The sequence below is a fragment of the Dama dama genome, chromosome 1 (assembly GCF_033118175.1).
Source record: "Dama dama isolate Ldn47 chromosome 1, ASM3311817v1, whole genome shotgun sequence".
NCBI lineage: Eukaryota > Metazoa > Chordata > Mammalia > Artiodactyla > Cervidae > Dama > Dama dama.
The window spans coordinates 10,395,672-10,407,747 of NC_083681.1; the positions used below are offsets into that span (position 1 = coordinate 10,395,672).

Sequence of the window (12,076 nt, forward strand, 5' to 3'; positions counted from 1 at the left end):
GTGGAGCCTCTATCCTGAAAGAAGGTGGAAGCCACTGGTTCACAGCGTGGGAGTTGCTATTTATTATCACTCGACATTTCCACTAAAGCCAGGAGAATAAATGGACTTTGAAGAAGCTGTCTAAACAGCTTTCTCCTGATTCTGCTACAGATCCACACCTCCTTTGCTGATTCTACCCCATCTGAACAAAACCTGGATCCTACGCTTCAGGGCTTGACCGTCCCACCTCATCTCTTCTGTCTACACGCTCACAGACTGGGTGAGCTCATACATTCCCTCAGCTTTAAACACTCTCAACATGTTGACAATGTCTAAATTTATATCTCCAGTTCCACCTGCTCCCCTGAACTCCAGACTCATATATCCATATGCTCCCTTGACAAGGCTACTTGGATATCCAGTAGGCATCTAAACAGATCCAACATTTAACCATTTCTTCCTCATCTCCCTCATCCCAATAAATGGCAACATATCCTACCAGCAACATTGGTTTGATTTCTAGCATTTATCTCCCTCAGATTTAATTTGTTAACATGTCTGTTTCTTCCCAGCAGAATGCAAACTGCATGAACGCAGCTGTTTCTATTGTAATACCCAGGAACCAGAGGAGACTAGTTTAAACTGCATGAAAATGTGGGCCCCGCGAGGCACAGGAGGTGAAGTCTGGAGGAGAAAATAGAGGCTCTCTTGAGAGGATATGGATCAGAATGCTCAAAGCAGAAGAAATGATGGATGCAAAGGTCTAAACTCAAACGAAGCTTGTAGAGAGACACACACACTAGAAGCAGAAAGAAAACCCAGCGGGATGGAGAACAGGAAAGCAGAGGAAAAGTACCGAGAAGGGAGGGATGGCAGGAGGCGGGCGAAGGAGAGTTTCAGAGCTTCTGGGAGAGGGGACGTCGGGACCAAAGGCCGACAGGAGAAAGGGTCAAATTCAGTGCTTCAAGAGAAATGACAAAGAGGAGGCTACCAAGATCTCTTCTGGAGGGCTTCAACTGAGCATTTCATTCTTCCCCAGAGGGGTCTCTGGATATGTTAATATTTGTTCATATTAATTTTGAACAGCCTGGGCAAAATGGTATCATTTGCACGGCCCAGTCAGCTGTGATCTGAAGTAAAATAGAGCAATTCCTATGGAAGTATGGAAATGGAAGAGATCTTACCAGGAAATTTACATGGCTGAGAATTCCCTCTCTGCATTGGGGATTGTCTCAAAATATTTCCACCAAGACATCCAATCTATGACATCTCTAATCAAAAGCATGGAAGTGCTGCACTCTGTAGGGGAAGATCCTAACATTTCCAATAAAAATGCACTTCAAAAAAAAAAAAAAGCCTATGTCATTAATCAATACCATATCCTGACTACAAGTATAATAATTTTACTAAAGTCATTACAAAAGGCTATTAAATTATTTCTTACACTTGTGCTGTTAAAAGGCTGTTCTCTCATAGCCACTTGATGGCAAATGTCAAAGGACATCTTGGGGAATGTCAAATCATGGAAGATGGATTTTTGAATGAGAAGTATTGAGACAGGATAAACTATACGCACACAAGTTCTGAAACGGATATTTTCAAACTTACTGTCCCTTTTTTGTTGCATTAAAATCATGCATTTTTTAAAAGATTTTTTTTTATGTGAACCCCATTTTCTAAAGTCTTTACTGACTTTCTGACAATACTGCTTCTGTTTTGTTTTGGTGTGCTGGCTGCGAGACACGTGGGATCTCAGCTCTCTGACCAGGGATCAAACCTGCACCCCCTGCCCTGGAAGGTGACATCTTGACCACTGGACCGCCAGGGAAGTCCCACAACTATGCACTTTAGGTTGACTTTAGCAGAATGTGCTTTTTAAAAATCCAATACTTGAAGTTAATAAAGAGTTAAGAGGAAGTTCCATGTCTAAAAACCAATGCTTCTTTAGCTCTTTCTCTGCAAATAGACTTTAGGTCAGCCGGATGATATAGTCAGTGCCGTAAGTCATCAGAAGCAACAGAATTTGTTTAAACTGTTAAATGTCCTTTCCATCTTCTTGAGATTTTATTTTTGTTTAGTCACTGTTAAGACATGCATAGGTTTTGGTTAAATTCAATTTAATATACAAGTGATGATTTATCACCAAAAAAAGAATGATTAATTGAATTTATAATCAATTACAGAACTGCTTTACACTTTCGTAGTTCACTTAAAATATTCTACTTCCTAAATGAAGCTCTACTTTTTAAAATACAAATTCTTTGCGCAAAATCTGCTACCAGCTCTATCTTCAGTTACAGTTACACCAAATGTTTGGAAGTGTTGAGTAAATAATCCAATATTTATATTTATGTATTTAAAGGCTTACTTTTATAGAATCTTTGTACAAATACAATTTATTAGGTTTTCAACTATAGAGACTTTTCTTCATTATTTTGCTTTTTTTAATCTCAGACCTTCTCTGAAACAACAAGTAAGGCAATCAAAACTGACAATGGGACTTTACTCATGAATACAGAATTCCCTTCTTGCCCCAATATGAGAGACACTGCTGAGGGCAGGAATAAAGATCCTTGAAACACTATGAGCTACAGGCCAATCTCCATTTCCACTGCTTATGAAATACAGTACCATATTCTTCAGCCACTGTTTCTTGGTTTTTTCCCTTCATTCTGTCATCATATTAAATCTCAATATCCTACTCATAAAACATCCGAATGCCAGAGCTCAGCCTTCCTAATTTCTAAGGACTTTCTCTTTACTCAACTACACCTTAACTTTATCACTATGCAAACCAGCGCCATGGCCAAGTCCACTGTTTCAACTCCCCCTCTTGATCACAGCTCCCTTGTCTCTCTGTGATCCTAGTGTAGCCTTCAATACAATTAAGCCATCACGCTTGCCCTCTCTGCTTCCTAAGGCTGTCCGTACCCTCCTGCCTCAATCATCGCTGTACTCATATCGTTATATACACAAACCCACAGCCCTGTAATCCAACACCATGTCTTCTGGGCCAACCACCCCCTGAATCCCTGACTTCCCAACTATTCTTACCGCTCACAACCCAGGGCTCTGGATATTGTTAGAAACATATGCGAAAACATGATCATCAATCTTTCCTGGACATATTCACAATGTCTAGCTTCAACGTCTCTTTATCCCTAGGCAGGAGTCCCTTTCCTCTTGTAGAAACTGCGCCTGGCTGTTCTAAACTATTTTTCCTAACTCCTCTCTCAGCAGATGACCATTTCTTCCTAACAGTATTATCCATCTGTCCAACCAACCAACTTCCTGTGCACAGTTCTGTGTTTTAGTCAATCCTCCTTTTTGTCCCAGCACAGAAGAGCTTCTCCCCTGATCCTTCCAGGCCTCCCCTCAGTGCGATAAGACATTCTCTTGGCTCATTTTCCTCTTGCAAGCCACAATACACTTTCACATATTCTTTATACATTTTCTAAAATTATAGCCCATGCTAGTTGACTTGAGGCAGGAGACAGATGGGCCTCCAAGCTAAGAAGCTGGTCTGTCCCCTGTGGACAGACACTCCAAATAAGCAGGAGCTCAAGAGGAGCTGAGCCCTGCCTAGATAAGAGATAAAGACCACATATTCTTCATTCTCGAAGTCAAGAAGACTTTACTCACCACGTACGCACAGAAAGGGTCCTTGGAGGTCAAAGAGAGGGGGCATCGCCTCATAGTAAGTGATGTTGACCTAGCCTTACGCTGCCTCACAAGACTCCATCCTGGCTGAGAGAGGCGAGCACACATGGGAAGATCTGATGTATACTAAACACGGACTCAGGACCAAGCAGAACAGAGACCCGGAAGAAACGCCCCATCAAAGTGATCCCAACTACCATGAGGGCGTGGACCTCTCTCTGAGTCCACCAGTGTATCTAACCATACATACTCTTTTTCTAATAAACACTTTGCTCACTACTTTCCATCTCTGTGTGGAAATTCCTTTCTACACAGCTGACAGGCCAGGGCCTTGTCACTGGTGCCTGGTGGTCTAGTGGCTAGGATTCAGCTCTCACTTCTGTGACCCAACCTCAATCTCCACTGGTAACCAAAGCCCTGCTTCAAAGCTGCTGCAGGCTGAGGCCACCCAGGATCAAACTCATAACTCTCCTCAACTATTTGCACAAGATTTGACTTGCTCAACGCAGAACCCCAACTAACACAGGAGTTAGGGGCACTGTGGAATATCCACATGTAACTGATAGTTGGCCCTCCGCATCCATGGATTCAGCCGACAGTGAATCATATAGAACTGCAGCATTTAATACTGAAAAAAATCTGCACATACCTGGACCCATGCAGTTCCATCCTATGCTGTCCAAGGGCCAACTATATTTTCCTAGCTCCCATGTAATTTCCAACTTCTTTTTTTCACCTCTCCTTAACCATTCTTTCCCACTTCCATCATCAGCTTGTGATCTGAGCCGTAAGTGCACATACTACCCACATCTCTCCATGGTACTTGAACTTCTATTGTGAAGCTCATAAAATTAGAGTGAAGATTATACTTAAAGCACTTGCAAGTCAAGTCACCTCCACAGACTGAGTCAGAGAGGATCAGTCTCCCACAATGACTGATCTCTACCTAGATTATACTGCATGGCTGTCTCTCTAATGGGACCAGACCTAAGGTAGGCTGATGTTTCCTGAGAAAATATGGTCAGCCCTCCTCCACAACATTCCTTCCTCGATAGTATCTCCCCCACATAGCCACCAAATTAATTTCTTCTAAATCTCACATCGATCCTCTTGTTCTATCAAAACCTCTGGCAATTTTCCCACAGACAATAAACAAACAACTCAAACACTCAAAGGCAGGGCTGGCTCAGTCTCTGTGGGGTTTCTGGGTGCTGGTGTGCACAAGGTTTTGTTTGAGCCCTCCAAGCATCTCTGGTGGGTATGGGGTTTGATTCTAAATGTGATTTCGTCCCTCCTACCATCTTGATGGATGAAGCAAAAGCTAGAATCCAACAAGACTGTTGAAGCTTGGCTGGATGAAGCATAAGTTGGAATCAAGATTGCCAGGAGAAATATCAATAACCTCAAATATGCAGATGATACCACCCTTATGGCAGAAAGTGAAGAACTAAAGAGCCTCTTGATGAAAGTGAAAGAGGAGAGTAAAAAAGCTGGCTTAAAACTTAACATTCAGAAAACTAAGATCATGGCATCTGGTCCCATCATCTCATGGCAAATAGATGGAGAAAAAGTGGAAACAGTGACAGTTTTTCTTTTCTTGGGCTCCAAAATCACTGCAGATGGTGACTGCAGACATGAAATTAAAAAACGCTTATTCCTTGGAAGAAAAGCTATGACTAATCTAGACAGCATATTAGAAAGCAGAGACATTACTTTGCCAACAAAGGTCTGTCTAGTCAAAGCTATGGTTTTTCCAGTAGTCATGTATGGATGTGAGAGCTAGACCAGAAAGAAACCTGAGCACCAAAGAACTGATGCTTTTGAACTGTGGTGTTGGAGAAGACTCTTGAGAGTCCCTTGGACTACAAGGAGATACAACCAGTGAATCCTAAAGGAAATCAATCCTGAATATTCATTGGAAGGACTGAGGCTGAAGCTAAATTTCCAGTACTCTGGACACATGATGGCAAGAACTGACTCACTGGAAAAGACCTTGATGCTGGGAAAGATTTAAGGCAGGAGAAGAGAATGACAGAGGATGAGAAGATTGGATGGCATCACCGACTCAATGGACCTGAGTTTGAGCAGGCTCTGGGAGCTGCTGATGGACAGGGAAGCTTGGCGTGCTGCAGTCCATGGGGTCGCAACGAGTCGGATATGACTGAGTGACTGAACTGGTAACAAACAACAGAACTTCTTAGCCCAGCTCTTAAACCCTACATATCCTGCAAACTACCAACCACTCTTCTACTAATGCCTTCTAAGAACCTTCTGCCTTATTCTACAAATGTACACAGCACTTTCTCACCCTGTGGCCCCTGCTCAGGGTCACTCACATAAACCATGCCCTCGTTGTGGGATCTCCCTCAACCCAGACAACGCTCTCCAGAAGTCAGGGCCACCTCAAGGACACCCTTCTCAAACTGCAGTTCCTCATCCGTGGGCGAAATGACAGCAAACTGTGCTGTTTCCCAGCACATTTAATTCACAACACGACCATTTTATGTATGTGAATCTCAACAAGGTGGTTTGGCCAGCGATATCGAATATGATGCTTTAAGTAAGTCTGTAACCCTCACTGTAACTGACAACCAACATCTTTATCACCATCAACATTTATTCATTACGTGCCAGGTGCTTCGACAAAGCTTTATAGTGATCCTGTGGAGTATATATTACTATTTTTCCCATACACAAATGGGCAGCATGGTTCATAGTCAGGGGCCTACCAGAACTTTGAACACAATGGGTACAAAATTATATCTGTGATTTGTATTCTCAATACATTTATATTAGTGATAAATGTATTACAAATAACTATGCTCTGATACTATTCATTAGTTAATCTGTCAAAGTAGAAAGTTTTCCCATTCTTCCCAGTCAAGCACAATCTTCTGAGCCTTCAAGACCCAATTCAAACGTCACCTCTTCAGAAAGTCTCCTGATAACACCCTGGCAAAGTTAGTTGCTCCTTCTGAGAACTATCTTTAATCTTTGTAATGTGTCTTCAATACAACACTAAGGTTATTTAGCAGACTGCTCAGTTAGAATGGGTTTCTTAATGGCAGTTTGTTCAATACTTTTAATTTTCAGAACAATTAAATGGAAAGTAAAATGAATGAAATTTATATCTGCTGGCCAAATAAAACAAAAGGAAATGGTATTATCTTATTAGCAATATTTGATCATCATACTCACAAATCTTTTCTGTAACATTCAGTACATGTATCATATTATAAAATGAGTTATGGCGGAGTGTAATTCAGAAGGTCTATTCTTCTTTTCAGTATGTCCAAACAAAGCTTTATTCTTAAGAAATGGGGAAGAGACTTACCAGTCTTCTCCTTTCTTCTTCTACTGCGATAAGTAGTCTTGCGAATTCTTTTAGTGACTGAGCTATTTAAAAGATAAATTTTTTAAAAAAAGGCATTAACCTCTTTACATTGCCAGTATCTAATTGCACAAGAATAAACATTACAATAAAGATACTCATAAATTTGTATATATTCGTGGTTTTATGTTTTTATAAGGACAAAACAGTATATACAATGGATTTCAACGACTAAAAGTTATAGATAAGAAATGGCTACAAACTGAAGCTTGGTACATATCAAGTATAATATTTTTTCTTCCTTCATAGGCACTAGGGGAATATAGTTTATAAATTTAATAAATAAAATTTACACATTAATAAACAAAAGTATAGTACTGGAATCACTTCTAAATAAAATTTTTACAAATAATAAATTCATTAAATCTGAATGCACCATCTATAAGAAGCAATAAATCCAGTTCTATTTAGATGTATTATATTTAGTGAAAGTGAGTGAAAACCACTCGGTCGTATCTGACTCTGACTCTTTGCGACTCCATGGACTTCTCCAGGCCAGAATACTGGAGTGGGTAGCCTTTCCCTTCTCCAGGGGATCTTCCCAACCCAGGGATCAAACCCAGGTCTCCTGCATTGCTGGCAGATTCTTTACCAGCTGAGCCATAAGAAAAGCCCAAGAATACTAGCCTATCCCTTCTCTAGCGGATCTTCCCAACCCAGGAATCAAACCGGGATCTCCTGCATTGCAGGCAGATTCTTTATCAACTGAGCTTTCAGGGAAGCTCACTATACTTAGTAGCAGCCAGTAATGCAAAGTCTCCCACTGACTTCTTTCTAGAAGCTCAACACTTATAGATACTTAGAAATGGATTCTGTATTCTGTCTTGCTGTATTACTCTCATATCCAAGGTACTTTAGACCTTTGCTAGTTGGAGTGGTCAGAGGATGACCAGCATCAGTATTTTGGGAGCTTGTTAGAGATAAAGATGCTAAGACCTCATCCCAGAATCTGAATTTTAAAAGGATCCCCAGGTGATCCCTTTATACATTAAAGTTGAGAAGCATTACTTTAGAAAACTGAAAGTGTATTGCTGTGGTTTGCAAAGTATTCAGAAACTCTGGAAGGACAAACAAAGAAATAAAAAAAGTGACAGCAGCATATTCTCTAAAAATGCACAGTGCTGTGAAAGATGAACTCATCCACATTAATTTCTGTACTTTATGCTTAATACGAATTATTAAGTAAAGTCAGAATGTTGGGAGTACAAAACTAACAAAAGAAATAGTGAATGCAAATTTTGTTTTAAGCTAGACCCTTCCCATCTATGTCTTTATTCTTTAGGCTCCCACCTCTTTCTTCATCCACACTGATAGTGAAAATACCGTGAGACTAGAAATTTAGTAATTCTGGCATAAAGTTTACAATAAAGGCAGGTGAGTAGTGATAATAACTCAAGAGTCTCATCAACAAAATTTATTGAATGCTTATAAGAATGCTTTCTATTCAAGAATTTAAAATTACAAACTTGGATTTTTTTCTTTCTCTTTTCTCAGAATTACTAGGCTTACATTAACTAAGCTCGTTTGAAATGCTACCCCTATGATAACTTCACACCGTATTTCATTCAGTTACCCGGACAGATTAATTTGATAAACATATAAATGGCCTTAGAGTTAAGTGTAACTTTTTTAAGTGTTTAGAAAATGTGATTTTAATTTCTGCAAAAATACCTTTAGATACTATAATACAATACAACCCAGTTTTGACAACAATAAGCTGAAGAGGAAAACATTTTATTAATACAAATAGACGATTTTAACTGGAGTGTGCAATAACATATTATATTTTTGTAACTTCAGTAAAAAACAAAGAAACAAAAAGTATCCAAACACCATCTGGCAACTATCTACTGCCAACTGAAGATCTGTCGAAGAATCTGAAAAAACAAGCCCAATAAAAGTTTGGATGCTGAAAGGTAATGTCATTATGCCTACAGAGAAAGAAGCCAAGAGACACTGGAGGCAGCAGATACTCCTCAGGTGAGAGGACAAGAGGAGACATAAAGAGTAGCTCAAAGTCTGAAAAGAAGCACTTTTCACCCCAGATTTTTAACTCAGTGCCTCCCAAACTTTTTAATAAGTATCAGAAACATACAAAAACAAAGAACCTTACCCTCATATGCTTCTTTTTATCAAAAGCTATTGGGTTAACACACTCTACTGAAACATGGGGACAAAACAAGAGCAAAGGATAGGAATTCTAGCAAATCAAAGCAGCAAATAAATTCTCAGGACAGTACAAAGCTACTCCAGAACAGCAGTTGTGCCAAACTTCCAGAGGCTCTTGTCTACACTGCAGCAACAGGTTAGAAGCTCCAGGAAAGATCTCCAGAGAAAGAAAACAAAGAATTGATCAATATCCTGACACATCTAAATGCAATGAGAAGAAATTTACATTCTTTTTTTTTTTTTTTTTAAAGAAAACTCAAAGGCAATTATAGTCAATGATCAAAAATATTGAGGAGGGAAACATTCCGAAAAGTTCCAAAGCTTGAATTTGCTACATGCTAGCAAATATTTACATAGCATTTACACTGTATTAGGCAGTATAAGGAACATAGAGATGATTTAATATAGTGTGGGATGGTATGCACAGGTTATATGCAAATACTACAGGATTTTACATAAAGGACTGGAGCAGTCAAGGAGTCTGGAATCCGGGGGTACCGGAACCAATCCCCTCCAAATACCAAGGAACAACTGTATTGACTCCTGGGAAAGCAAAGTGATACAGCTAACATGATCAAAATAGCTGAAATAACAGAGTTGTGAGTAATATGTACAAAGTCACTGAAATATAAACACTGACAGAGTCATTAAGGACAGGATACAACAAAAACTGGTTAAAACCAACTAACTCCAAGATGGTGGAAGATTTAGCTTTCAGGGGACCCTGAGCCTCATTATACACTCATTGTAATGAATTGGCATGCTAAGTGACACACCCACAGGTACCAGGACAGTTCTGAAGCCAAAAAGCAAGCAGTGGCCCAATTCCTGGAAATCTCCACGCCCTCCCCAAAACAGTTAGAATAATCCTGCCCCTTGTTAGCCTACGAAATTACCCAGCCTTATGAAACTACCACTCCACATTTTGGGGCAATCTTGCCTTCTGAAACAGACCACATTCTGCCTGTGGAGTGTGTATCTCTCAAAGTAAGTGTGCTTTCACTTAACTAAGGCTTGCTCTTGAAATTTTTCCTGATGGAAGCCAAGGACCCTCACTGGGCAGCCCGTCTCAGGGACCTGCCCAAGACCTGGGCATGACCATCTTCTAGCACCCCATTCTCCTGCAATAGACCTTCTGCGGAATTAGTGGCAGGGACTGGTAGAAATGGAGATTGCTTGTTTTCGTTAAGCTGAAAATAAATCTGTAACTTCTCAAACAAAATTGCAAATAAAAATGCTTTACTTCCCTGCTAGCCAACACCACAGGAGGGCACAGATCATGTATTATTAATTTTCTCAAAGGGTTAAATAAATATCTAGCACACCGAAGCCTATCAGCAGGTATTTTTGAAACACATGAGACAATAACTTAATGTTAGACTGGCAGGGGAACACTGTGTGTGTATTAGTCACTCAGTCATGTCCAACTCTACGAACCACATAGGCTATAGCCACCAGGCTTCTCTGTCCATAGGATTCCCCAGGCAAGGAAACTGGAGTGGATCGCCACGCTGTCCTCCAGGAGATTTTCCCAACCCGGGGACGGAATCCAAGTCTCCTGCATTGCAGGCAGACTCTTCACCATCTGAGCCACCAGGGATACACCAGAAACTCCCAACTGGTCAACCCAGAAAACGTTCACCACCCCATGTAGCATGCCCTAGTAGTCCCGGGGTGTATTTCAGAATGATGAACTCAGAAGTCCGAAGACTTCCCCAAGGTAACTACTACTCAAAAATTGTGGAGTTGTCTTAAATCAGATTTTGCTTACAAGAATCTGCCCTCAGTGCAGAAGATCTGGATTCTATTCTTGCCTGGAGAATTCCATGGAGAGAGGAGCCTGGCGAGCTCTAGTCCATGGGGTCACAAGGAGTCAGACATCACTGAGTGACTCACTCACACACACACACACACACACACACACACACACACGGAAACTCAAGTTCTCATTTGCTGTTGTATTTCCACCTCCAAACTTAACGATGCTGTTCTATACTTTACTTGAATGGTTTTCTGGTCTGCTTCCCTTATAAATACTATTTATAGGCTCAGTACAATAACAGTAGATTATAAAGACATAGTCGGAAGAGAAACCTTAACTTGTGAAAGCAGCTGCATGTTTGGCTCCTCACAACAAAAACTACTCGACTTCCAGCAATTTTCTGGGTCTGCCCCAATTAGACAATAACTTTTGTTCCCTCTTTTTCTTCAGTTGATTTTTTTCAGGGAAACGATTTCATAAAAATTAAACTAAGATTGTTCTCTTTAAAGATTATAGTCCTAGTTCTATAAAATCAAACTGTTTCTTGGTCTAAATGAAGCTTTCGGGTTCATCTTTTGTTCTATAAGACAATGAACAGCCCAGGAGTACTAAATAATAGTAATTTATTTCAGGAATTAGGGGCAGTGGCCAACTAATCTGTAAACCTATATCTAATGTTTTCCCTAAATCTTTATATCGTATTAGCAGTTTACTAAGCACAATATACCACAGAATGAAAACAGGAATTAACAATCCTATAAGGTAAGAATAAAACAACTCAAAGTATTATCACATAAATTGGGTTTTAGAAGGGGCTAATGGATAGCCAGTCACTTGCCTGTCCCACTCTCAAAGTCTAACAGGTACCTCTGACACAAATCAGGCAGATCCAAGCTGCCCAGTGTACCCCAGCAAGAATCTACAGATTAGAAGCCAGTTATTAGAATCTCCAATGCATGGGACCCACAAATGCCTTAAGCAACCACAAAAACAAACCTTCTCCACCAGGCCCTGGGCATAATACATATACAAAATGACTCTTCCAACACTCATCACAGGGTCTTATACAAAATGGCTACTGATTTTGTGACTGCTTGAGCCACTGTTTTCTAAGA

At 40.3% G+C, this 12,076-nt stretch overlaps 1 protein-coding gene across 2 annotated transcripts in view; it reads right to left on the reverse strand.

Annotated features, from left to right (window-relative positions):
* Window positions 1-12,076, reverse strand: part of ARHGAP42 (Rho GTPase activating protein 42) — a 318,240-nt gene that overhangs the window by 202,512 nt on the left and 103,652 nt on the right. For both annotated transcript variants that reach the window (XM_061143598.1, XM_061143589.1), the window contains exon 3: window positions 6,974-7,035. In XM_061143598.1, coding sequence (XP_060999581.1) covers window positions 6,974-7,035 — 62 coding nt within the window. The remainder of the gene's footprint in view (window positions 1-6,973; window positions 7,036-12,076) is intronic.